At 38.2% G+C, this 26,196-nt stretch overlaps 1 protein-coding gene and 1 long non-coding RNA gene across 4 annotated transcripts in view; one reads left to right on the top strand and one right to left on the bottom strand.

The window, feature by feature from the left end:
* The window catches only part of LOC146403501 (uncharacterized), a 161,200-nt gene that overhangs the window by 100,384 nt on the left and 34,620 nt on the right, over positions 1–26,196 (bottom strand). The gene's annotated exons all lie outside the window — the stretch shown is intronic.
* On the top strand, positions 1,173–6,279 carry LOC100516735 (olfactory receptor 5BS1-like). Its single transcript, XM_021092623.2, has one exon. The coding sequence runs from the start codon at positions 2,904–2,906 to the stop codon at positions 3,861–3,863; it is 960 nt and encodes a 319-aa protein (XP_020948282.1). The 5' UTR covers positions 1,173–2,903; the 3' UTR covers positions 3,864–6,279.

Genomic DNA, 26,196 nt, shown 5'->3' with positions numbered 1-26,196 from the left:
AACATGAGGGATAACCAGTGCTAAAGCCCAACAGAGAGAGGGAGAGATAGAGATACAACAAAATTAAAATAAACATAGAAACATTTCTTCTCTGAAGCAGGATGCAATTGCCTGAGCTAAGAGCTAGAGAAACAGTGTTGAGAAAGGAATAAAACAGCTTCATGGGAGCGGTAAACTTTTCAATTGTGTTGACCTGTGTATATGTGTCTGTGTGTGCACACATGTACTCAAAATCCAAGAGCTGTCATAGATAAGACAAACCCCTTACAAACCCTCCTGATCCCCTCCTTCTTAATTTGTAGAGTAATTTGTGGCCAGGAGCTTTCTCCTCAGCCCTGTCAGTAACCACTCTTTCCCAGGACTAGTGGCTCCTTTGGCTGTGGCTAATGCTGCCTCTCCCGTGGGCAGTGAACACTTCCTGACTCTCTGGAGCCTCTTCTTACCATTCCTCCCCAGGGCCCACCTGGCACAAGATCCCAGGGATTTGATAAAAGAGGAAATACAAGTCACACAAATTAGCTATGAGCTCTCCTCAGGGCTGAGGCTACAAAAGGAGAAAAAAGAAAAAACCTAAGTCTTAAGAGAGCCAGCTCCAAAAGACGCACACCAGAACACTTTGCCCCTTAACCACTGTCTGTCTCTGTCTTTGGTTATATTTTGTTTGCTGGGAAACAAAATCCACTTTTCCTGGGACCTGTCTAGAAGCCTCTCACCTTCAGTTGCTGAAGCCAAGTCTACTTCCAGCAATGGTGCCTAGTGGCAGGCAGCCTGGCTGGAAATCCAGAGGATGTATCAAAACTCTGAGCAGCCCTGCTCAGTAAGGCTGGTGAGAGACTTAGGGGCACACAATTATATGTAACTAGTGAGATATGTACAGACATCTGGTCAAGCCCTTCAGTTTCCACAGGGGGAAACTAGACCCGGATTAGCAAATTGTCTTCCTCAGAGTCAAAACACTGCTACCTCCATTCAGGTAATGGCTGAGCTGGAAGATTGAGCCTTCTGCCCTTTGTCCACTTGGAACCTTCCTTTTGTTCCTTTATGTATCCAGTTCTGGACCACTCCAAAAAAGTTAGGCTTTTATTTGAAATGGGAAGGTGTTACTGTTTGCTTTGTCAGATGAAGAGTAGGAAGGAGATTTCCTGGAGAATAGCAAGAGAGACTTCTTTTTTTTTTTGGCCATGCATGCAACATGTGGAAGTTCCCAGGCCAGGAATCTAACCAGTACCACAGCAGCAACCTAAGCCACTGCAGTGACAATGCAGGATACTTAACTTGCTGAGCCACAAGGACATTTTTATTTCTTCTGGCCATGGAACCCCCAGTTTGCGGAGTTTAGAAAGTATATGGTAATGGAACCCTTTGCTTTGATGAAATCCTATCTCCAAAATCAAATATGATTAAATAGACAGAAAAAGTGAGGCAATCGAGATGGATGTGGGAACACAAAACACCCTTGAACTGTTCACCCTCTTGATACTTCGGGTAGACCCTAAATAACTACCACAGAATATATATGGTTCTATTCAACACACTTTGAAAACACTACCTTGTAGTGTTCTGGGATCCTAGGTCTAGAATATTTCACAGCGGCATCAGGTTCAATCCCATGTACCCAGGTAAAATCACATTACTGAGATGCCCAACAATAATGGGGAAGAGATCACAAAACGATTTGCTCTTTTGAGTCCAGCTTCCTTTGCCCTGGGGCTTCTCTCTCTCTCCATTCCAGTTTTTCCTTTGCCTTTTCTCTCGAGAAAACAAAGCTAAGTTGAGAGTTTCTTGAGAGCCTCCAAGTCTTCTCTTTATTAAAAAAAAAAAAAGTAATCGAAGGGAAAATAATTTTATAACTTTAGAGAAATTATTTAAAAGAAAAAAATGCCCATAGGTCTACTAACCAATAGAGAAACCACTTCTAGTTTTCAGTATTGTTGTCAATCTTTGTTCATACACACATAAAATTGATTTTTGTGCAGTGTATCATGGGCTATATAATTTGCAAAAGTATTTTTTTTCATTTACTCATTTCATAAATGAACAAGGTAAGGCTTAAAAAAACTGAGTAACATTTCCCAGATAACACCATGAGAATATTTGAAACAAGTCTCAACTAAGCTTGTTACTCCAAAACTAGTACTCTTTCCACTGTAATAGCAGCTGTAACATAACTATACAGACCACTGGCTAAATATCAGAGCCAAGGAATCTTGGATATATTTTAGGTGAACTCTCTACTAGAAAAGTTACTTATGACCCCAAATCCACACAAAACTCATCTGAAATAATCAGTTCAAAAACAGTAAGGGTGAGGTGCTAGGATACATAACAGTCAAGTTGGAACATCTGGTCTAATTGCAACCTTGGCTTCACTTTGCTGAGACCTTAGGCAATGCATTCTCCTCATTTTTAAATGAAGGGGTTAAGGTCCATTATGGCACTATTCTGGCATACTGTGAGTCTATGTTCTTACAATTCTAAGAAGGAATCACTTTCCCATGGACCTACCAGCGCTTAACCATACAGGGTTTTCCAGGCTTTACTATGAGGCTGTTCCTCTAGTTTTGTCCAGAACCTACATGTTTTCCTGTGTGTGATATGTTATTATTATTGAATGCATGTGATTTATGATGATGATGATGATGATGATGATGATGATGAGTGATAGAGTAGGGTGAAGGAGTAAAGATCATAAGACAGTGCTAGTATTTAGAAAAGGAGAGCAAGTGAGGAGACTGTATCTGAGAAGATAATTCCTTATCCCGAGTTTCCCATTTTGGTCTATAGGTAAGATGGCATACTGTCTTTGAGTAGAAAACTCCTGTTCACTGATAACCATTCAGATTAATGTCTCACCAAGCAGAGGATCATTCATTTCTTTTGAGGGACAGAATCACTAAGCAACCATGAAAAATGTCAGTATTATTACAGAGTTTGTCTTTCTGGGATTGTCCAGTGACCCCCATATCCAGACTATGCTCTTTGTGCTATTCCTGTGGATTTACCTCCTGACTTTGATGGGAAACCTGATGATGATCCTGATCATAAAGGCTGATTTGCAGCTCCACACACCCATGTATTTCTTCCTAGGACACCTATCCTTTCTGGATCTGAGTTTCTCCTCAGTCACTGTGCCAAAGATGATAGAGAACTTCTTGTCTCAGAAGAAAAGCATCTCAGTGTGGGGATGCCTCACTCAGAGTTTCTTTTTCACTCTCTCTGGAGGAACAGAAGCCTGTCTTCTCTCTGCCATGGCCTATGACCGCTACGCTGCTATCTGCCACCCTCTGGTCTACACCATAATCATAAACAGACCTCTCTGCATTGTGACTGTGAGCATAGCCTGGGCAGTGGGATTTCTGATTTCCTTAATGAACAGTCTCTTCATCCACAAGTTACATTTCTGTGGATCCAACATCATCCCCCACTTCAGCTGTGAGCTACCTCCACTCTTCCCTCTGTCCTGTACTGATCCCACTGTCAATGAGATTCTTTTAGCTGTGTCATGTGCATTTCTAGGGGTGCTGACACTTCCCCTGATCCTGTTCTCTTACTCCAAAATCATTTCTGTCATTCTGAACATCCACTCCTCTGATGGCCAAGGCAAAGCCTTCTCCACCTGCTCCTCTCACCTCACAGTGGTGCTCCTGTTCTATGGGACAGCTCTATTCAGGTACATTGGTCCTGCCTCAGGCTCAGTGTGGGAGCAAGTGGTCTCCATTCAGTACGGTGTGATCACATCTTTGCTGAACCCCCTCATCTACAGCCTCAAGAACCAGGAGGTAAAGGCAGCTCTGCAAAGGATGCTGAGGCAACAAGTGTGCCACAGAGTAAGAAAAAGCTGTGTGATTCTGCTCAGGAAATAGAAAATTTGTCTCTAAAGGAGAAATATTTTTAGAAGTAGAAGGCATTTGGGGAAATTGGACCTCAATTAAATCCAAGTATTTGTTTGGATTTTGAAGTAAATAACCTGCAGAGAGAAACAGACAGGCAGGCAGACTAGGGGAAAAGAGTTTGATGTACAGCCTCCTATCCAGCAGCCCTTTCCAAAATAATCTGAAAGAGGACCCTTGGCTCCACTTGAGAAGATCATGGGGCTGACAAAGATGAAGTATGATGAAACAGAACAGGATCTCTGGCCAGAATGCTGACTTTTTCTGGGCTTTTTCACAAAGGTACACAATAAATACAGGAGCCTATAGTAAAGAAACCAGATATAAATAATAATCCAGAATGGAGTTGCAGTACCTGGTGGTATCATTGGCATCAAACAGCTAGTGTACTTGCATAGGCTTCGGGGATGGTTAGTTAATTTTATGTGTCAACTTGACCAGATTAAGGAATGCCCAGATAGCTTGCAAAACATTGTTTCTGAGTATGTCTATGATGGTGTTTCCAAAAAAAGATTAGCTTTTGAATCAGTGGACTGAGTAAAGAAGATCACCCTTACCAGGGTAGGTGGGTATCATTTAACTGTTGAGGGCTCAGAGAGAGCAAACAGGGTGAATCTGCTTTCCCTGCACTCAGACATTGGTGCTCCTTCAGACTCAGAGTGGATTGTCTATCACTGGCTCTCTTGGTTTTAAAATCTTTGGGTTTAGACTGGAAATATACTGCTAGCTTTCCTAGGCTTCTACCTTGCAGACAGCAGATCATGGGATTTCTCAGCCTCCATAATTGTGGGAGCCAATCTCCCACAATAAATCTCGATTTATCTATATGTATATATAGTCTACTGATTCTGTTTTTTCTCAAGAACTGTGACCAATATGGCAAGGGAAAGTGAAAAAAATTAAATGATTGTCATATTGGATATCAGTATATCATGCCCAGTTATTTTTCCTAAGTTCTCCTACAGCTTAAAAAATATAACATGTGCATTTGATCCAGATACATATTGTTTACTAGTATATGGAGTGAGGGGTAAGCATGAATGATTATAGAAATAAAATTAAAAGACCAATAAGGTACCTCTTTGCATTTATTTAATAAACATAAATATATAATTGCTGCCTACTGAGAAACATTAAAGAAAACCTAAATAAATGGAGAATAATACACTCTTATGATCATAGACTATTGTAAAAATGTCAATTGTTCCCATATTAATTTATATATTTAGTAAAATTTCAATCAAAATTCCAGAATAATTTTTATGAATTTGAAAAGTTGATTCTAAACTTTATTCAGAAGTAAATAGTCCAATAAATGCCAAGCTACTCTTGAAATTAGGAAAATATCAAGATTTATTATATTGGAGTTCCCTTCGTGGCGCAGCAGAAACAAATCTGACTAGGAACCATGAGGTTGCGGGTTCGATCCCTGGCCTCGCTCAGTGGGTTAAGGAACCAGCGCTGCTGTCAGCTGTAGGTCGCAGATGTGGCTTGGATCTGGCGTTGCTGCAGCTGTGGCATAGGCTGGCAGCAACAGTTCCGATTAGACTCCTAGCCTGGGAACCTCCATGTACCAGGGGTGCAGCCCTAAAAAAAGGACAAAAAAAAAGATTTATCATAAAACTGTGTAATGAAGGCTTTATATTACTGACACAGAGGACAAATGTACCAATGGAAAAGGAATAGAACTCAGAAATGGACCCCAAACACAGAAGTGGACAGTGAGATGGCAATTAGTTGAGGGTGGACTTTTCAATCAATACTGCTTGGATGATTAGCTGTTCATGTAGAAAATTAATAAAATTTTATCCTCACCCACCATAAACAAAAACAATTCCAAGTAGGGTCAAGCACTGAATGTGAAGAGCAAGGCTAAAAATCTTTTATAAAATAATATAGGGCAATGTATTCATGTAGAGAAGGATTTACAAAACAAGATACAAAAAGCACTAACTACCAAAAAAGTTGATAAATGCAATTATATTAAAAGTTGGTACTTTGATTTATTAAAAAAACCTAAGAATGGAAAGACAAGCCACAGTGGGAAAAATATTTGCCACACATATGAGCAGCAAAATCCTAGTATCCTACATTATTTTAAAGGATCATTCTGATAGGAAATCGGCAAAAGTCCAGAATAGGAACTTGACAAAAGAGGAAATCCAATTTCCAAATTCTCAGCGTTGGAGTTCTCATCGTGGCACAGTGGAAACGAATCTGACTAGGAACCATGAGGTTGTGGGTTCAATCCCCGGCCTCGCTCAGTGTGTAAGGATCTGGTGTTGCTGTGAGCTGTGGTGTGGGTCGCAGATGCGGCTCAGATCTGGTATTGCTGTGGGTGTGGTGTAGGCTGACAGCAACAGCTCCAAATCGACCCCTAGCCTGGGAACCTCCATATGCCATGGGTACAGCCCTAAAATGACAAAAGATAAACAAACAAACCTAATTCTGAGCCTTAATAGTCATCATGCAAATTAAAACCACAAGGAAAAGTACCATTAAACAGATATCAGAATGGCAAAAATTAATAAGTCCAATAAAACAAGGTATTGGCAATAATGTACAACAATAAGAACTCTCATTTGGGAAAAAGGTTCGATCACCCATTATGTGGTAAAGTTAATTCAGCCCCAAATTCCACTAATAGGGATTTATCCTAGAGAAATTCATACTCACTGAACAAAAATAAATGTACAAAAATGTTCATGGTAGTATTGTTTGTAATAACCAAATACAGGAAATAACTCATGGCCAACTATAATAGAAATTAAAAGATAAATCTTTGTGGGGGTTTTTTGTATTTTTTTGTTTTGTTTGTTTGCTTTTTAGGGCCACACTTGTGGCATATAGAAGTTCCCAGGCTAGGGCTGAATCAGAGCTATAACTGCCGGCCTACACCACAGCCACAGCAATGCTGAATCTGAGCCAAATGTGCAACCTACACCATAGCTCATGGCAACAACAGATCCCTGACCTGCTGAGCGAGGCCAGGGATGGAACCTGCATCCTCATGGATACTAGTTGGATTTATTTCCACTGAGCCATGACAGGAACTCCCAAAGATAAATCTTGATATACCAATACTATGAAGTGAAAACAACCAACAAAAATGAATAAACTATAGTCACATGAAGTACGTGGATCAATCTGATAAGTAAAGCATTATTCCATTCATATAGAGTTCAAATAAAGACAAACAGGACTATATTATTTAGGGATGCATGTATACATGGTAAAACTATTAAGAAGGCAAGGAATCAGTAAGAATGTTAGAGCAGCCCACGTTTTCATTAAGAGGGGAAGGAACAGGGTTCTTATAGCAGAGTGGTATCCATTTCCAGTGCTGGTAATGTACTATTTCTTAGCCTTTAAAACTTCTTTTCTTATATAGTGGTCACATAGTTCTTTGCTTTACAATTATTTGTTAAACTGTACATATATGTTACATGTACTGTTCAGTATAAAAAACTTTTTAAGAAAATGTAAACAAAATAAATGATGAAATACTGAAGCAATTTCTATTAAACCAACAATTGTGCAAAGATGCCTGTTTTCTCCATTATTTCCTAACACTGTTTTGCAGATTATAACTAAGTTAGTAAGACATGACGATGAAATACTTAGAATAAGCATAAAATACCAAATTACTTATTTTGTATGTAAATAATATGATTACAGTCTTTGATTCAACAGGCTGGGGGTGGGGAGTATGAGAATTAGTAAGAGAGGTTAAGTTGGCAACACACAAAATAAATACACAAAAACAGTCTTTCTCTACCCTATCAATAACAACTTTGAACTGAAGGGGGGGGAAATCCATGCACATTAGTAACAAAATCATAAAACATCAGGCGATACATTTAAAACTACATTGAGTGAGGGAGTTCCCATTGTGGCACAGTAGTTAACGAATCTGACTAGGAATCATGAGGTTGCGGGTTCGGTCCCTGCCCTTGCTCAGTGGTTTGAGGATCTGGCGTTGCCATGAGCTGTGGTGTAGGTTGCAGACATGGCTCAGATCCTGCATTGCTGTGGCTCTGGCGTAGGCCGGTGGCTATGGCTCTGATTAGACCCCTAGCCTGGGAATCTCCATATGCTGCAGAAGTGGCCCTAGAAATGGCAAAAAGACAAAAAAAAAAAAAAACCTACATTGACTGACATAAAACAAGATCTGAGTAAATGAAAAGACACACATAATGACCAATCCAATCAAAAAATAAAAGAATCTGAAGAACTTGGAGAATGTCATGAAATCAAAGAGAAAGCTAAAAAGCCAGGCTTTGGGATGTTCATGAACCAGGGCACCTCTAGAGATCTGAGTCATGAAAACCAATGGATGATCTCTTCAGATCACCGTCTGCTGTACATCTAAAGCCTTTGCTGATTCAAGTTCTTGGGTGAAAGGGTCCAACTGGCCTAGATTAAGTCACCTCTTACCTAGGAAAAGACATATAAAGTTGCTCTGTAATGTCGTTTTTTTAAATCTAATCCATCTTTTTAACCTGCCCTTTAGAAGAATTTATTTATAAAACAGAAACAAACTCAGAGTTCAAAATCAAACTTTTGGTTACCAAAAGGGAAACTGTGAGGGGGGAGGGATAAATTGGGATGGTGGAATTAACACATACCCACTCCTATATATCAAAGAGATAACAAGGACCTATTGTACAGCACAGGAAGGTCTACTCAAGGTTCTGTAATAACTTATATGGGAAAAAAAAAACTGGATATTTGTAAGTGTATAACTGAGTTACTTTGATTTAAATCTGAAACTAATAAAACATTATAAATCAACTATACCCCAATAAAAATTTTGTAAATAAATATGTTCACCCCCCCCAAAAAAAGGATCTATAATTCAGCAGTTACAAAAAAAGAGAGCATGGCTGTTTTAGTGAGTGTGAGTTGGCTCAATGCCTAACTTTGATTTGGTTCATGAATCTCAAAGTGAGAAAGTTATAAATTATGCAGCCTTTACATACTTTTCTCAGGCTTTAAAGCTTTTTTTTTTTTTTTTTTTTTTTGTCATTGCTTTGATTTCTGCCAGCTATCATATTCACCTATTTTTCTCAGCCTGCCCGGATGGCCATTATTTCTGGAAATGATCCTGCTGGAAGCCTCCTTGAGTGGCCATGACGGGCCTCCTTCACCTTTCACTTCATCCTTTGAGCTGTGAACAATTTCAAAGATGCCCTTTGCCTTCCTCCTAATCACCAGGATTAGGCCTCCTTAACAGTCCACTCTCCCTACTGCATTTTTTGTGCCAGTAAAGGTCCTACTACTTCCAAGGGCTCAGTAATCTTTTAACTCTCCTTGGCACATAGGCAGTCAACGAGACATACTTAGCAGGCTTCCTCTTGCCCAGAAACAAGATCCCTTCTCTGCCTTGAGATTAATGTGCCTCTAAGAGTCTGAAGGCACAGACTTAGCCTTTCCAGTCCTGGATGTGAATGAATGTGATGCAGCACAAACTGTTATTCTTTTGCTTCACCTCTGATTCTTTTCTCCAATACCCTGTATCCTCAGGCAATGTGTTTAAATTAGGGTTCCTGTATTTCTTTTTACCTCTTACCAAATGAAGTTCTTTTATATTTTATTAGAAATGCAAATGCCATTTCTTGATGAGGCAATATGAAAACACCAAGTTTGGGTGACAATGATTGTGATCTACTCCTCCACAAACCTTGCTTAGTATCCCCAAGTGTTTGCTAAATAGAGTTGATGTCTGGAAACTGATAACCCTTGGAGCCCTGAGAGGTATAGGCTTCAAAAGATGAATAACTTGATCTAGGCTAGGCAGCTAGACAGGATATATAGGTTAGGTTAGCTCTGGCTACCAAATTTGCTACATACATTTCCATGAAAATAGAAATGACAGGAAAGTGGAAATTGCAATACACATATCAAACAAAAAAGACTTTAAAACAAAGGCCATAAAGAAAGATAAAGAAGGACATTATTTAATAATAAAAGGATCAATTCAAGAAGAGAATATTATACTTGTCAATATATATGACCCTAATATAGGAGCACCCAGATACCTACAACAAATACTAACAGACATAAAAGGAGAAATTGATAGGAATACAATATTAGTAGGAGACTTTAACAAACCATTCATATCAATGGACAGATCTTCAAGACAGAAAATCAATAAGGCAACAGAGATCCCAAATGACACAATAGAACAGTTAGAATTAATTGATATTTTCAGGACAGTACATCAAAAAAATAGAATATACATTTTCTTCAAGTTCACATGGAACATTCTCAAGGATTGACCACATACTGTGGCACAATACTAACCTCAACCAACTTAAGAGTACAGAAATTATTTCAAGCATCTTCTCTGACCACAATGGCATGGAACCAGAGATCAATCAGAGGAAAATAAATGATAAAAACTGACTACATAAAGACTAAACAAAATGCTACTAAAAACCAAAGGGTCAATGGGGAAATCAAAAAGGAAATTTAAAAATACCTTGAGATAGGAATTCCCATTGTGGTGTAGCGGAAATGAATCCGACTAGGAACCATGAGGTTGCTGGTTTGATCCTTGGCCTCACTCAGGGGGTTAAGGATCCAGCATTGCCATCAGCTGTGGTGTAGGTTGCAGACAGGGCTCGGATTCTGCGTTGCTATGGCTTTGGTGTAGGCCGGCAGCAACAGCTCCCATTCAACCCCTAGCCTGGGAACCTCCATATGCCATGGGTTCGGCCCTAAAAAGACCAAAAAAAAAAAAAACCTAGCGACAAACAACAATGAAAACAAAACCACACTATATCTATGGGATGCCACAAAAGCAGTTTAGATGGTAGTTCATAGTGTTACAGGCCTTCCTCAACAAGAAAAATCTCAAATCAACAACCTAACCTACCACCTAAAAGAAACAGAAAAAGAAGAAGAAAACCTAGTCAACACGAGAAGGAAAATTATAAAGATCAGAGAGGAAATCAATAAAATAGAGGTTCAAAAAACAAACATTTGATTTTTTCATCAATCAAACCAAGAGCTGGTTCTTCAAAAAGGTAAACAAAATTATCAAACTTCTGGCCACTCACCAAGACAGTGAACCCAAATAAACAAAATATAAAATGAAAAAGGAGAAATCTCAATGGATACTGCAGAAATACAGAAAACCGTAAGAGAATTCTAACAATTATATGCCAACAAATTTGACAACCTAGAAGAAATGGACAAATTTCTAGAGACACACAGCCCACCAAAACTGAATTGAGAAGAAATAGATCATTTGAACAGATCTGTCACTACAAATGAAATTGAATATGTAATAAAAACACTCCCTACAAACAAAAGTCTAGGACTAGACGGCACAAGTAAATTCTACCAAACATACAAAGAAGTGATACCGATTCTTCTTAAACTTTCTCAAAAGAGTGAAGAAGGAACACTCACAAAGACATTCTATGAAGCCACCATCACCCTAATACATAAGCAGAAAAGGATACTACCAAAAAAAAAGTATAGGCCTGTATCTTTGATATAGGTATAGACGCAAAAATTCTCAACAAAATTTTAGCCAACTGAATCCAACAACACATCAAAAAGATCATACACCATGACCAAGTGCAATTCATCCCAAATTCACAATAATGGTTCAATATACACGAGTCAATCAATGTCATACATCACATTAACAAAAGAAAAGTCAAAAAACACACCATCATCTCGATGGATGCAGAAAAAGCATTTGATGAAATCTGACATCCATTCATGATAAAAACTCTTACCAAAGTGGATATAGATGGAACATACCTTAACATAACAAAAGCTATTTATGACAAACCCACAGCCAATATTATACTCAATAGAGAAAAGCTGAAGTACTTCCTGCTAAAATCTGGAACAAGACAAGGGTGTCCCCTCTCACCATTTTTATTCAACATGGTATTGGAAGTCTTAGCCACAGCAATCAGACAAACAAAAGAAATAAAAGGTATCCAAACTGGAAAAGAAGAGGTAAAATTATCACTATGTGCAGATGACATGATTCTACATATAGAAAACTCTAAGGACTCCACATAAAAACTACTTGAACTGATCAACAAATTCAGCAAAGTAGCAGGATATAAGAATAACATTTAGAAATCAATTGCATTTCTGTATAACTACAATGAAATATTAAAAAAGGAATACAAAAGAAAATACCTTTGAAAATTGCACCCAAAAAATTAAATACCTATGAAAACTGACCAAGGAAGTGAAAGACTTATATGCTGAGAACTATAAAACATTAATTAAGGAATTGAAAGAAGATTCAAAGAAGTGGAAAGATATTACATGCTCCTGGATTGGAAAAATTAATAGCCATACTGGATTTCCTGTTGTGGCTCAGCAGGTTAAGAATCCAAATAATATCCGTGAGGATGCAGGTTCAATCACTGGCCTTGCTTAGTTGGTTAAGGATCCAGCATTGATGCAAGGTGCTGCAACAGTCACAGATGAGGCTTGGATCCAGCCTTGCTGTGGCTGTGGCACAGGCTGGCAGTTGCAGCTCTGATTCGACCCCTAGCCCAGGAACTTCCATATGCTACAGGTGCCGGCATTGCCAGAATACACCAGCCAGAATGGCCATCATCAACACTCTACAAATGATAAATGCTGGAGAGGGTGTGGGGAAAAGGGAATCCTCTTACACTGTTGGTGGGAATGTACATTGGTGCGACCACTATGGAGGTTCCTCAAAACACTAAATATGAACCTACCATACGATCCAGCAATCCCACTCCTGGGCATCTATCTGGAGAAAAACATAATTTGAAAAGATACATGAATGCAGCTCTTTTCAAAATTTACAGTAGCCAAGACATGGAAGCAACCTAAATGTCCATCAACAGAGGAATGGTTAAAGATGTGGTGTATATATATATATATATATATTTATATATTTATATATTTATATATACACACACATATACACACATATACATACACAATGGGATATTACTCGGCCATAAAAGAGAATGAAAAATGTCATTTGCAACAATATGGATGGAACTAGAAACTATCATCCTAAGTGAAGTTAGTCAGACAATGAAAAACAAATATATGATGCCATTTATATGTGGAATCTAAAAAAAGTATACAGGAGTTCCTGTCACAGTACAGCGGAAACAAATCCAACTAGGAACCATGAAGTTGCTGGTTTGATCCCTGGCCTCACTCAGTGGTTAAGGATCTGGCATTGCCATGAGCTATGGTGTAGGTCACAGACACAGCTCAGATCCTGCATTGCTGTGGCTGTGGTGTAGGCAGGCAGTTAGTTGTAGCTCCAATTTCACCCCTAGCCTGGGAACCTTCATATGCCATAGGTACGGCCCTAAAAAGCAAAAAGTAGAATAAAATAAAATAAAATAATTTAAAAAGGATACAAATGGACTTATTTGCAGAACAGAAACAGGCTCACAGACTGAAAAACTTATTATTACCAAAGGGGACAGGTGGAGGGGTGGGAGGGATGGACTGGGGGTTGGTATTGGCATATGCAAACTGAGGCATATGGAATGACTAGCCAATGGGGACATGCTGTATAGCAGAGAGAACTCTCCTCAATATTCTGTGATAATCTATGTGGGAAAGGAATCTGAAAGAGAATGGATATGTGTATGTATATGACTGAATCACTTTGTTGTACAGCAGAAATTATCACAACATTGTAAATCAACTATACTTCAAAAAAACTTAAATTAAAAAATGGCCACACTACCCAAAGCAATCTACAGACTTAATGTGATTCCATTATTTATTCATGTGCAAATTACCCATGACATTTTTCACAGAACTATAACAAATAATCCAAAAATTTATATGGAACCATAAAAGACCCAGAATTGCAAAAGCAATTCTGAGGAACAAAATCCAAGCAGAAGGCATAACTCCCCCAGACTTCAGACAATATTACAAAGCTACAAGACAGTGGAGTACTGGTACAAAAACAGACATGGGTATCAATGTAACAGAAAGCCCAGAAATAAACCCAGACACATATAGTCAAATAATCTTCAACAAAGGAGGCAAGAAAATAAAATGTGAAAAAGAAGTCTATTCAGCAAGTGCTGCTGGTGAAACTGGATGGCTGCAAGTAAATCAATGAAACTAGAACAGACCCTCACACCATGCACAAAAATAAACTCAAAATGGCTTAAAGACTTAAACATAAGCAAGATACCATAAAACTCCTAGAAAAGAACATAGGCAAAACATTCTCTGATATAAACTGTCCAAATATTTTCTCAGGTCAGTCTCCCAAGGCAATAGAAATAAAAACAAAAATAAATCAATTGGACCTAATCAAACTTACAAGCTTTTGCATAGCAAAGGAAAGCATTTTTTAAAAAAAAGAAAACACAATGTATGGAATGTAAAAAAATAGTTGTAAACGATGCAACTGACAAGGGCTTAATCTCCAAAATATACAAACAGCTCATACAACCCAACAACAAAAAAAGAAACAACCCAATCAAAAAAATGGACAGAAGCCCTAAATAGACATTTCTCCAAAGAAGACATATGGATAGCCAGAATACACATGAAAAAAATGCTCAACATCACTAATTATTAGAGAAATGCAAATCAAAACTACCATGAGGTACCACCTCACACCAGTCAGAATGGGTATCATTAATAAGTCTAAAAATAACATGCTGGAAAGGGTGTGGAGAAAAGGGAACCCTCCCTCACTGCTGGTGGGAATGGAAAATGGTATAAAGCTTCCACAGAAAACTAAATATAGACCTTCCATATGATCCAGCAATCCCACTCCTGGGCATATATCCGACAAAACTATAATGCAAAATGATACAGGCAAAGTTCTTCCTGTGGCACAGTGGGTTAAGAATCCAACTGCAGCTGCTCTGGTTGCTACAGAGGAGCAGGTTCAATCCCCAGCCTGGCACAGTGGGTTAAATGAGCTGGCATTGCTGCAGCTTTGGCATAGGTTGCAGTTGGGACTCAGATTCAATCTCTGGCCTGGAAACTTCCATTTGCTGTTAGTGCAGCCATTAAAAAGAAAAAAAAAAGCATTTTTTTCACAGCTGCATTAATCACAATAGCCAAGACTTAGAATCAATCTAAATGTCTATCAACAGATGAATGGATTAAGAAAATGTGTTACATGTATACAATGGAATACTAATCAGTTATAAAAAATGAAATACTGCCACCTGCAGCAACATGGACATAACCAAAGATTTTCCTAATAAGTGAAGTAAGTCAGAAAAAGAAAGACAAATACCATATGATATCACTTATATGTGGAATCTAAAATATGCCACAAATGAACCAACATACAAAACTGAAACAGACTCACAGACAGAAAGAACAGATCTGTTGTTGTCAAGAAGGAGCAAGAAGGATGAACTAGGAGTTTGGGGTTAGTAAGATGTAAAGTATTACGTTTAGAATGGATAAGCAATGAGGTCTTACTATATAGCACAGTGAACTATATCCAGTCTCTTATATTATGATGGAAGATAATATAAGAAAGGGAATGTATGTATATGCATGACTGGGTCACTTTGCTATACAGCAGAAATTGGCACAACATTATAAACCAACTACAATTTTTAAAATGGCAATGGACTAAATGCTCCAAAGACATAGGGTGGTTGCTTGCATTTGTAAAAAAAGACCCATCTATATGTCGCCTGCAAGAGACTTAATTCAGAGATAAAAACACAGACTGAAAGTATAGGGATGAAAAAAGGTATTCCTTGCAAACATAAACAGAAACCTGGATTAGCAATACTCATATAAGGCAAAGCAGACTTTAAAACAAAGTCTATAACAAAAGACCAAGAAGGGCATCATATAATGACAAAGTCACCAATACAAGAAGAGGATATAACATGCATAAACATATACACACCTAATATAAGAGCACCTAAATATATAAAGCAAATACTAACAGACACAAAGGAGAAACTGAAAATAATACAGCAAGAGGAGGAAATTTTTAATACCCCTCTTACATCAATGGACAGATTATCCAGACAGAAAATCAACAAGAAAACAATGGCCTTAAATGACACATTAGACCAGTGGGACTTAATAGATATCTACAGGAAATTTCATCTAGAACCAACAGATTACATATTCTTTTCAAGTGCACATGGGACATTCTCTGGGATATCTTACGTGCTAGACCACAAAGCAAGTCTTGACAAATTTAATATGACAGAATTTATATCAGGAATATTTTCCAGGAGTTTCCATCGTGGCTCAGTGGTTAACGAATCTGACTAGGAGCCATGAGGTTGTGGGTTTGATCCCTGGCCTCACTCAGCGGGTTAAGGATCCGGCGTTGCCATGAGCTGTGGTGTAGGTTGCAGACGTGGCTCGGATCCCGTGTTGCTGTGGCTGTGGTGTAGGCTGGCGGTTACGGCTCCGATTCAACTAGCCTGGGCACCTCCATGTGCCATGGGAGTGGCCCAAGAAACAGAAAAAAAAAAAAAAAAAAAAAAAAAAGAACATTTTCCAAACAATCGTATGAAACTAGAAATCAATCACAGGAAGAAAAATGGGGGAAAAATATGTGAAGACTAAACAACATGCTACTAAAAACCAATGGGTCCATGAAAAAAATCAAAGAGGAAATTATAAAATATCTTAAAACAAATTAAAAGGTCAACTTTCCAAAATTATGCAATGCAGCAAAAGCAGGTTTAAGAAGGAAATTTATAGTGACATGAGCATTACTCAAGAAACAAAAAAATCTCAAAAAACTTCAACTACCACCTAAAGGAATTAGTTTACATAAGAAAAAGCGAAGCCCAAAGTCAGCAAAAGGAAGGTAATAATAAAGGTCAGAGAGAAAATAAATTAAAGAGAGGCCAAAAAAAAAAAAAAAAAAAGAAAGAAAGCAAAAGAAAAAGATTAATGAAACAAAGAGTGGGTTCTTTGGAAAGATAACCATTACTGATAAGACTTTAGCCAAGCTCACTAAGAAAAATAGAGAAATGACCCAAAAAATAAAAAATGAAAGAGGATAAATTACAACCAACATCACAGAGATACAAACAAGAGACTACTACAGCTACATGCTAACAACTTGGACATAGTAGAAAAAAATGGATCAATTCCTAAAAACATACAATCTTCAAAATCTGAATCAAGAAGAAACAAATAATCTCAATAGGCTGATTACTAGTATTGAAATTGAGTCAGTAATGAAAAAATTCCCAGGAAACAAAAGTCCAGGACCAGACAGCTTCGGAATGGAAATCTACCAAACATACAAAGAAGAGCTAATACCCATCTTTCTCAGGCTATTCCAAAAATTTGGAGAGGACAGAACACTACCAAATTCATTCTATAAGGTCACCATTAACCTGATACAACAACCAGACAGACACTATAAAAAAAAGAAAAAAGAAAATTATAGGCCAATATCCATGTTTAATATATATGTAAAAATCCTCAACAGTATACTAGCGAGGAGAATTCGACAATATGTAAAAAATCGTATACCATGATGAAGTGGGATTTATTCCAGGGATGCAAGGATATTTTAATATTCACAAATAAATCAGTGTGATATATACCACATTAACAAAAACAAAGGATAAAAATAACATAATATCTCAACAGACACAGAAAAGGCATTTGTAAAATCCAACATCATTTATGATAAAAACCTTCAACAAAGTTGGTACAGAGCAAATGTATCTCAACATCATAAAGTTGATTTATGACACAACTAAAGCTAACGTCATATTCAATGGTGAAATGCTGAAAGCTTTCCCTCTAAAACTGGGAATAAGACAAGGATGCCCCCTCTGAACATTTCTATTTAATATAGTATTGGAATTCCTAGCCACAGCAACCAGATAAGAAAAAGGAATAAATGGCATCCAAAGTAGGAGAGAAAGAGTTCCCGTCGTGGCACAGTGGAAACAAATCTGACTAGGAACCATGAGGTTGTAGGTTCAATCCCTGGCCTCACCCAGTGGGTTAAGGATCTGGCATTGCTGTGAGTTGTGGTGAAAGTTGCAGATGCGGCTCAGATCTGGTGTTGCTATGGCTGTGGCATAGGCTGGTGGCTACAGCTCCAATCAGACCCCTAGCCTGGGAACCTCCATATGCCACGGTTGTGGCTCTCAAAAGACAAAAGACAAAAAAAAAATTGGAAGAGAAAAAATAAAACTGTAACTATTTGCAGATGACATGATGCTATATATAGAAAACCTTAAAGTCTCTATCAAAAAAAATTAGAATAAATTTAGTAAAGTTTCAGGATACAAAATTAATACACAGAAATCTTTTACTCCTCTATATACTAATAATGAACTATCAAAAAGAGGAAATTAAAAAAAATTCTGTTCAAAATTGCATCAAAAAGAATTTTTAAAACCTAGGAATAAACTTAACCAAGGAGGTGAAAGACCTATACTCTGAAAAATATGGCATTAATGGACGAAAGTGAAGATGATACAAAAAAAATGTTAGGATATCCCATGCACCTGGATTGGAAGAATTAATATTGTTAAAATGGCCATACTACCCAGAATAATCTACAGATTTAATGCAGTCCCTATCAAAATATTCATGACATTTTTCATAGAACTAGAACAAACAATCTTAAAATTTATATAGAACCACAAATGACCAAAAAGCCAAAGCAACCTTGAGAAAGAACAAAACTGGAGGTACCAAGCTCCCTGGCTTCAGACTATTCTACAAAGCTACTGTAATCAAAACAGTATGGTACTGGCACAAGCACAGACACATAGATCAATGGAACAGAAAAGAGAGCCCAGCAATAAACCTACACATGTTGTTAATTAATTTATAACTAAGGAGGAAAAAATATACAAGGGTAATAAGACAGTCTCTTCAAAAACTAGTATTGGGGAAATTGGACAGTTACATATAAAAGAAAGAAATCTGAACATTTTCTCACACCATATATAAAGATAAACTAAAAATGCATTTAATACCTAAATGTAAGATCAGAAACCATAAGAGGAAAACATAAGTAGTATACTTTTTTGAAGTAAGTCTTAGCAAATTTTTTTTTAATCTCTCTCCTTAGGCAAGAAAAATAAAAGCAAAAATAAACAGGTGGGATCTGATTAAAAGTAGAAGCTTCTATATAACAAAGAAAACCACTGACAAATAAAAAGGGTAACTGACTGAATTGGGAGAAAATATTTGCAATAGTATGTCTGATAAGGGGTAAAATCCAAAATATACAAAGAGCTCACACAAATCAATATAAAAAAAACACAACAACCTGATTAAAAATGGGCAGATTTCCTGAAGAGACATTTTTCCAAAGAAGACATACAGATGGCCAACAGGAACATAAAAATATGTTCAATATCACTTATCATCAGGAAACTGCTAATCAAAACCACAATGAGTTACCACTTCACATCTGTCAGAATGACGATCATTAAAATGACAACAAATAATAAATCTTTGCAGAAATGTGGAAAAAGGGGAACCCTAGTACACTGCTGGTAGGAATGTAAATTGGTACAGCCACTGTGGAATCAGTTCCAATTCCACTCCTGGTTATATATTCAAAGAAAATGAAAAAAATAAAAGCACTAATTTGAAAAGATATATGCACCTCAGTGTTCATAGCAGTCTTATTCACAATAGCCAAGATAACCTAACCTAAATATCCATCAACAGATGATTGGATAAAGAAGCTGTGGTATACACAGCTATAGATAGATAGAGGGATAGATAGATAGATAGATACAGACACACACACAATGGCATGTTACTAAGCCATAAGAAAAAGAATGAAAATTTTCTACTTGCAACCACAAGGATGGACCTGGAAAGTATTATACTTAGTGACATAAGTCAGAGAAAGACAAATACTGCATATTTTCACTTATATGTGGAATCTTAAAACGAATGAATATAATGAAACAGTAACAGACTCAGAGATACAGAAAACAAAGTAGTGGTTACCAGTGGGGAGAGGGGCAAGGAGAGGGGCAAGATAGGGGAAGAGAGTTAAGAGGCACAAACTAATAGGTATAAAATAAATAAGCAACATGTATACATTGTATAGCACAGGGAATATAGCCAATATATTATAATAACTTCAAATAGGGTATATCTATAAAAATATTGAATCACTATGTTGCATACCTGAAACCAATGTAATTGTAAAGCAATTGTACTTCAATTAAAAAAGACCAAATAAAGAAACTATACTACGTCAATGAGAAATCTGCTTGGAGTAAGTTTCTGTACTCTAAAAAAAAATGGCAATTTGAGATTACACCACTCTGAAGCTGTCCCAGTGTAACATGATATTTCATAAGTGCTTGACCTAGTCTTGCTGTCATAACTAAAACTCTATTCCCCTTAAACTGCAATTTGTCAAGCCCCCATCCCAACTACTTCAGGCTCTTAACACTCCTGGGTTACAATACATACACACCCAATTGCCATAGAACTTCAGTCATCTATACCCAGGGACAGCACCTTCTTTCTTAGACCTAAAGAATTATTCAAAATACCCAAGCCCCAGGAAGCCTGTGAAACCTAGCTAACTCCATCCTGTTTGCACACATAAGCAGTTACAGCTTATTCTTTCTTGTCCCTGGGTGCAAACCCCTGTGTGACCCTGTGTGACAGCCTTCTCTGGTTTGGATCTGTAAGTAACAAAGAGTTCTGCCTTTCATCTATCTGTCTTTGATTGTGTCCCACTATCAAAAAAAAAAAAAAACTTTAAGTCTTATAAAATATCTAGCCTTTACCCTGATTGCAACACAGCTGTCACTGACAGCTGCCTCTACTTGGTCCACTATTTGCAGTGACTACAAATTATTTCTGCCAAGTAATGCCAATTGCCAAGATCTTGCCTTTGAATAGTTCTTTATAAGTTTTACACCATATACCTACATTTTTACTTTAGTCCTCACAACAGCTTTAAAGAAAAAAAAAAAAGAATATTATTCCAACCTGATGAATGAGATTGAGGCTCTGATCTGTCACCCAGAAGCAGTCAGAACTAAAAACAAATTTTTTGGTTCTTAGTTTAGTGCTATTTCTAGCACAACTTTGTGCCCACTATTTAATTTACAAACATTTTAATTAAAATTTTACTACTTAAAGAATACACAGAATTCCTGTCATAGCTCAGTGGTAACAAACCTGACTAGTATTCACGAGGATGCGGGTTCAATCCCTGGCCTCCCTCAGTGGGTTAGGTATCATCCAGTGTTGCTGTGAGCTGTGGTGTAGTTCATAGAAACAGCTCAGATCTGGCGTGACTGTGGCTGCGCTGTAGGCCAGCAGCTGCAGCTCTGATTAGATCCCTAGCCAAGGAACTTCCACATGCTGCAGGTCCAGCCCTTAAAAATAACAACAACAATGACAACAACAAAAACACAAGAAATGTTTACATCCTTATAAGACCACTCCTCTCCCTCTCAAAATCAAGGACAATAGGATTAAGATTAACCACAGAACTCAATCCTTGACACCATCACACTATTGCTAACCATGATTAAATGACTTCTGGAAAGAATATTCCGCTTGTCTTAACTCAGTCCACAATAGGGCTGAAAGAGAGTCTATGAGTTCAGCACACTTCTAGTGAGGCCCTCATTCTACCGCACCCCCCAAAAAAGCCTTACATCTCACATCACCACTGACAAGCTGACCAAGAGACCAGTACCAAGAAGGGGGCTATAATTAGAATTGATTATCCACCTTCCCCCCCTCCCCCCCCCCCCCCCCCCCGACAGTACTAATCCCATGATATCCTATATCTCTGCTTGTAACCACAAGAATCCTTAGCCTCCAGATCATCCCTCATCATAGAGATTCTTACCCTGTCACAGTCTTCCACACTGCCTAATTGGAATGAGACTCCAACAGCAAAACACCTCTAACTCCTTCCACTGTGACCTCTGGAATTCAGTATCTGTCATTAATAAAATCCCCTTGCTATGTATTGAATGCTTGTGCCCTCCCAAAATTCATATTTGAAACCTAATTCCCAGTGGGATGATATTTGAAGGTGGGGCCTTCAGGGAAATGTAATCACCTAGTGGTCATGAGGGCAGAGCCTTCATAAATTAGATTAGTATTAATTCCCCTATAAAGGAGGCCTCAGAGAGCTCCTTTGCCCCTTCCCATCACATGGAGACACAGCAAGAAGACACCAGAAAGCAGTTTCTCACCAGACACTGAATCTGTCAGTGCTTCAACCTTAGACTTCTCAGCCTCCAGAATTGTGAAAAATAAATATTTGTTGTTTGTAAGTTGCTGAATCTATGGTATTTTATTACAACACCAACAGACTAAGACACCCCTATATCATTCAACCTCTTTGATAGATGTTTCTTTCACCTCATTTATCTAACTGAAACCTGGCTACGCCTTGAGGAAAAAGCATGCTTCCTTTGCAGTCCTCTCAAGGGGTGGCTATTTTTTCTCCTACAACTTACATATCAATGCTTTTCAAATGGTAAAGTGCAACCCATTAGTGGTTTATGAAATCAATTTAGTGAACAGAAAACTTTTAGAATAAAGTAAGAGAATAAGAAACATCAGTATATGCTATATGTGGTTAGGGTGAGTATTGTTCCATGAAGTTTCTTTCTTTTTTTTTTATAAATGATGGCTTTCAAATATATACATATATTTTTTTCAAATGTTTCTCATATACAATATACGAAATTTGAAAGCCATTGCTTTATACCCTCTAGGGTTAGAAATGGAATATTCTTCACTCTTCATTGCTGCCTCAAGTACCAATATCCTCCTTCCTCCCTAGATAATGTCCTGCTCCCTGAAGCACATGCCATCAAGCCATTCACACACTACCCTTCCTTGTTATTATCACCTAGTATACTAGTAGTCATTCTCCTTCTTTCATTAAAGACTCCCTCAACTGACTTGCTTGCCTACTCTTCATAACCCCATCATCCTTCCTGATGACTCCAATATCCATGTGAACGATCCATCTTATGCCCTGGGTTACAGTGTACAAGTATGATCATTAAAATATGGAAATATTTTCATAGCCACTAGGGTGTCCAGAACCCTGCACAGCACTACAAGCTACATTCATTTCAATAGATCCATGCCCACACTAGCACGGAGATTCAAATATTTCTATTACTATTCCTGCTAATACCCAGCCTCTCAGCTTGACTTTCTCTTACTTTAAATGATGTTGTCTACCACCTCAGCCACTCTCTTACCTTAAATGATCTTGTCTACTACCTTAGCCACTCACTCCCACAGTCATAGTCTATGTCTAGTTATTGCCAACAATTACAACCTCCACCCTAACTCTCCAGTTAAAGCAACCCACTCTGCCACCCACACCTTTAGCTCACTCTATTCCAAATAATTTGTCTACCTCACTGAGATCCAGGAATAAAATTGACCTTCAATACCATCTTTGTTCTATCCATCACCCTACTAAAGTCCTATTTTCACCCATTATCCAGCTTCAACTCATAGGACTTATTATTTATTGAATTCTTATGATGTATTAAATTGCTTATTTTGTCAACTAAAAAAATGCCCAATTTGAGAGCCGTAAGTTAAGACTTACTGGGGGCAAAATGAGGACTACATCCTGGGAGACAGCCTCTCAGATAGCTCTGAGGAACCACTCCAAAGAGATGGGGTGAGGGAGGTCAGTATATATGTGATTTTGGTGAAGGGGGATTTGTTCAATAAAGCACATATTTTGGTAGAAGGTTGCTGCTAGTCATAAGGAGCAGATGTCTCCATTAATGATTTTAGTGCTTTCCTAGATATGAGACGATACAAGAAATTGGGCTCATAAAATTCTTCTCCCGAAACTAACTATCTGAAGGCCTGTTCTGCCAGTTTTTCCCAGAGCATAGAGGGCCTCATTCCTGATCTCCACCCCAAATTCCTTTCAGGGTATGTTGAAGGTCAATGACTGCAGTGACTGTGACTTAATCCTTGTAGAGGCAGATGGCAAGCAACAACTTTCAGGAGAAAGAGAATGAAATTAGAACATTTTCTAACATCATACACAAAAATAAACTCAAAATGGATTAAAGACCTAAATGTAAGGCCAGATACTATAAAACTCCTAAAGGAGGAGTTCCCATTGTGGTGCAGTGGTGAACAGATCCGACTAGGAACCATGAGGTTGTGGGATCGATCCCTGGCCTTGTTCAGTGGGTTAAAGATCTGGCGTTGCCATGAGCTGTGGTGTGGGTTGCAGACGCAGCTCAGATCCCGCCTTGCTGTGGCTCCGGCCTAGGCCAGCAGCTACAGCTCTGATTAGACCCCTAGCCTGGGAACCTCCACATGCCATGGGAGCGGCCCTAGAAATGGCAAAAAAGACAAAAACTCCTAGAGGAAAACATAGGCAGACCACCCTTTGACATAAATCATAGCGACATCTTGTTTGACCCACCTCCTAGAATAATGACAATAGAGACAAAAATAAACCAATGGGGCCTAATTAAATGCAAAAGCTTCTGCACAGTAAAGGAAACCATTAATAAAAGGAAAAGACAACCCACAGAATGGGAGAAAGTCTTTGTAAATAATTCAACAGACAAAAGCCTAATCTCTAAAATATACAAACAACTCATACAACTCAACCAAAAAAGCCTAAACAACCCAATAGAAAAATGGGCAAAAGACCTAAATAGACATTTCTCCAAAGAAGACATACAGATGGCCAGCAGGTGCATGAAAAAATGTTCAACATTACTAATTATTAGAGAAATGCAAATCAAAACTACAATGAGGTACAACTTCACACAGGTTAGAGCATCCACCATTAACAAAAGTCAACAAACAACAAATGCTGGAGAGGATGTAAAGAAAAGGGAACCCTCCTTCACTGTTGGTGGAAATGTAAATTGGTATAACCACTGTGGAAAACAGTATGGAAGTACCTCAGAAAACTAAATATGGAACTACCATATGACACAGCAATCCCACTCCTGGGCATATATACAGACAAAACTTTCACTCCAAAAGATACATGCACCCCTCTGTTCATTGCAGCACTATTCACAATAGCCAAGACATGGAAACAACCTAAATGTCCATCGACAGATGAATGGATTAAGAAGAGGTGGTACATATATACAGTGGAATACTATTCAGCCATCAAAAAGGATAAAATAATACCATTTGTAACAACATGGATAGAACTAGAGACTTGTACTAAGTGAAGTAAGTTAGAAAAAGAAAGACAAATCCATATGATATCACTTATATGTGAGTCTAACAAATGACCTATCTACAAAACAGAAACAGATAATGGACATGAAGGGCAGACTTGTGTTTGCCAGGGCAGGGGGGTAGAGAGCAGGGCTAAAGGAGAGTTTGGGGTTGGTATATGCAGACTGTTACATTTAGAACAGATGGGTGATGGGGTCACTATGCCAAATGCTCCTAAACCCATGCTAAGACCATATCTATACCTCAGAGTTTAATTGATAGTTAAAGAAATAGCACTTTAAAGCTAACAAGCTAAATTAATAATAAGCTAAAAATAAGGTATTTTACATTTTTCCTGTGTAATTTTAAAAAACAAGGTTCTGGGGAGTTCCTGCCATGGCTCAGTGGTTAAAGAATCCAACTAGGAACCATGAGGTTGCGGGTTCGATCCCTGGCCTTGCTCAGCGAGTTAAGGATCCGGCATTGCCATGAGCTGTGGTGTAGGTTGCAGATGCGGCTCAGATCCCGTGTTGCTGTAGCTCTGGCATAGGCCGGTGGCTACAACTCCGATTAGAGCCCTAGCCTGGGAATCTCCATATGCCGAGGGAGCGGCCCCAGAAAAGGCAAAAAGACAAAAAAAAAAAAAAAGAAAAGGTTCTGGCATAAAATAAATGTTTATTACAATTGTGCCCTTAGGCCAAAGATGAGAATTTTGCCTCCTTTTTTTTTCTTCTTTTTTGATGTAATCTTCCAGCTTTCCCCAAGTATCTCTTTCAAGTAAAGTCAGATTCAGGTGTTTGGTTTATTTAATTTAATTACATGTGTGACAGAGGCAATGCTAATTGTTCATCAAATCCCATTTCCTTTTCTATAGGGGTACACACACTTTACCTTCCAGTCACCCCTGTGGTTAGGTGGAGCCATGTGACCTTGCACCAAAATTTTGGCTAAGGAAATGGGGTGAAAACGATGTATACCACTTCAGAGCTGGCCCCTGATATCTCCCCACAAGTCAACCACAGCTTTCCTCCCTTATCTGAGGCCCATAGTTTGGATGATTCTAAGACAACAGGGGATGGCAGAGCCACAGGATAAAAGAAGCCTGGTCTCTCCATGATTGCAAGGAGCAGACACCCCA

The sequence above is a fragment of the Sus scrofa genome, chromosome 5 (genome assembly GCF_054392235.1).
Source record: "Sus scrofa isolate SSC_HxYL_T2T_F1_AM1 chromosome 5, Sscrofa_HxYL_maternal_Yorkshire_Landrace_v2.0, whole genome shotgun sequence".
Lineage (NCBI taxonomy): Eukaryota > Metazoa > Chordata > Mammalia > Artiodactyla > Suidae > Sus > Sus scrofa.
The sequence above is the reverse complement of the archived record's forward strand: the minus strand, read 5'-3'. Positions and strand labels throughout refer to the sequence as shown.

What these genes read in the sequence shown, in the direction of transcription:
- LOC100516735 (XM_021092623.2), top strand. Translation starts at nt 2,904, where the DNA reads ATGAAAAATGTCAGTATTATTACAGAGTTTGTCTTTCTGGGATTGTCC.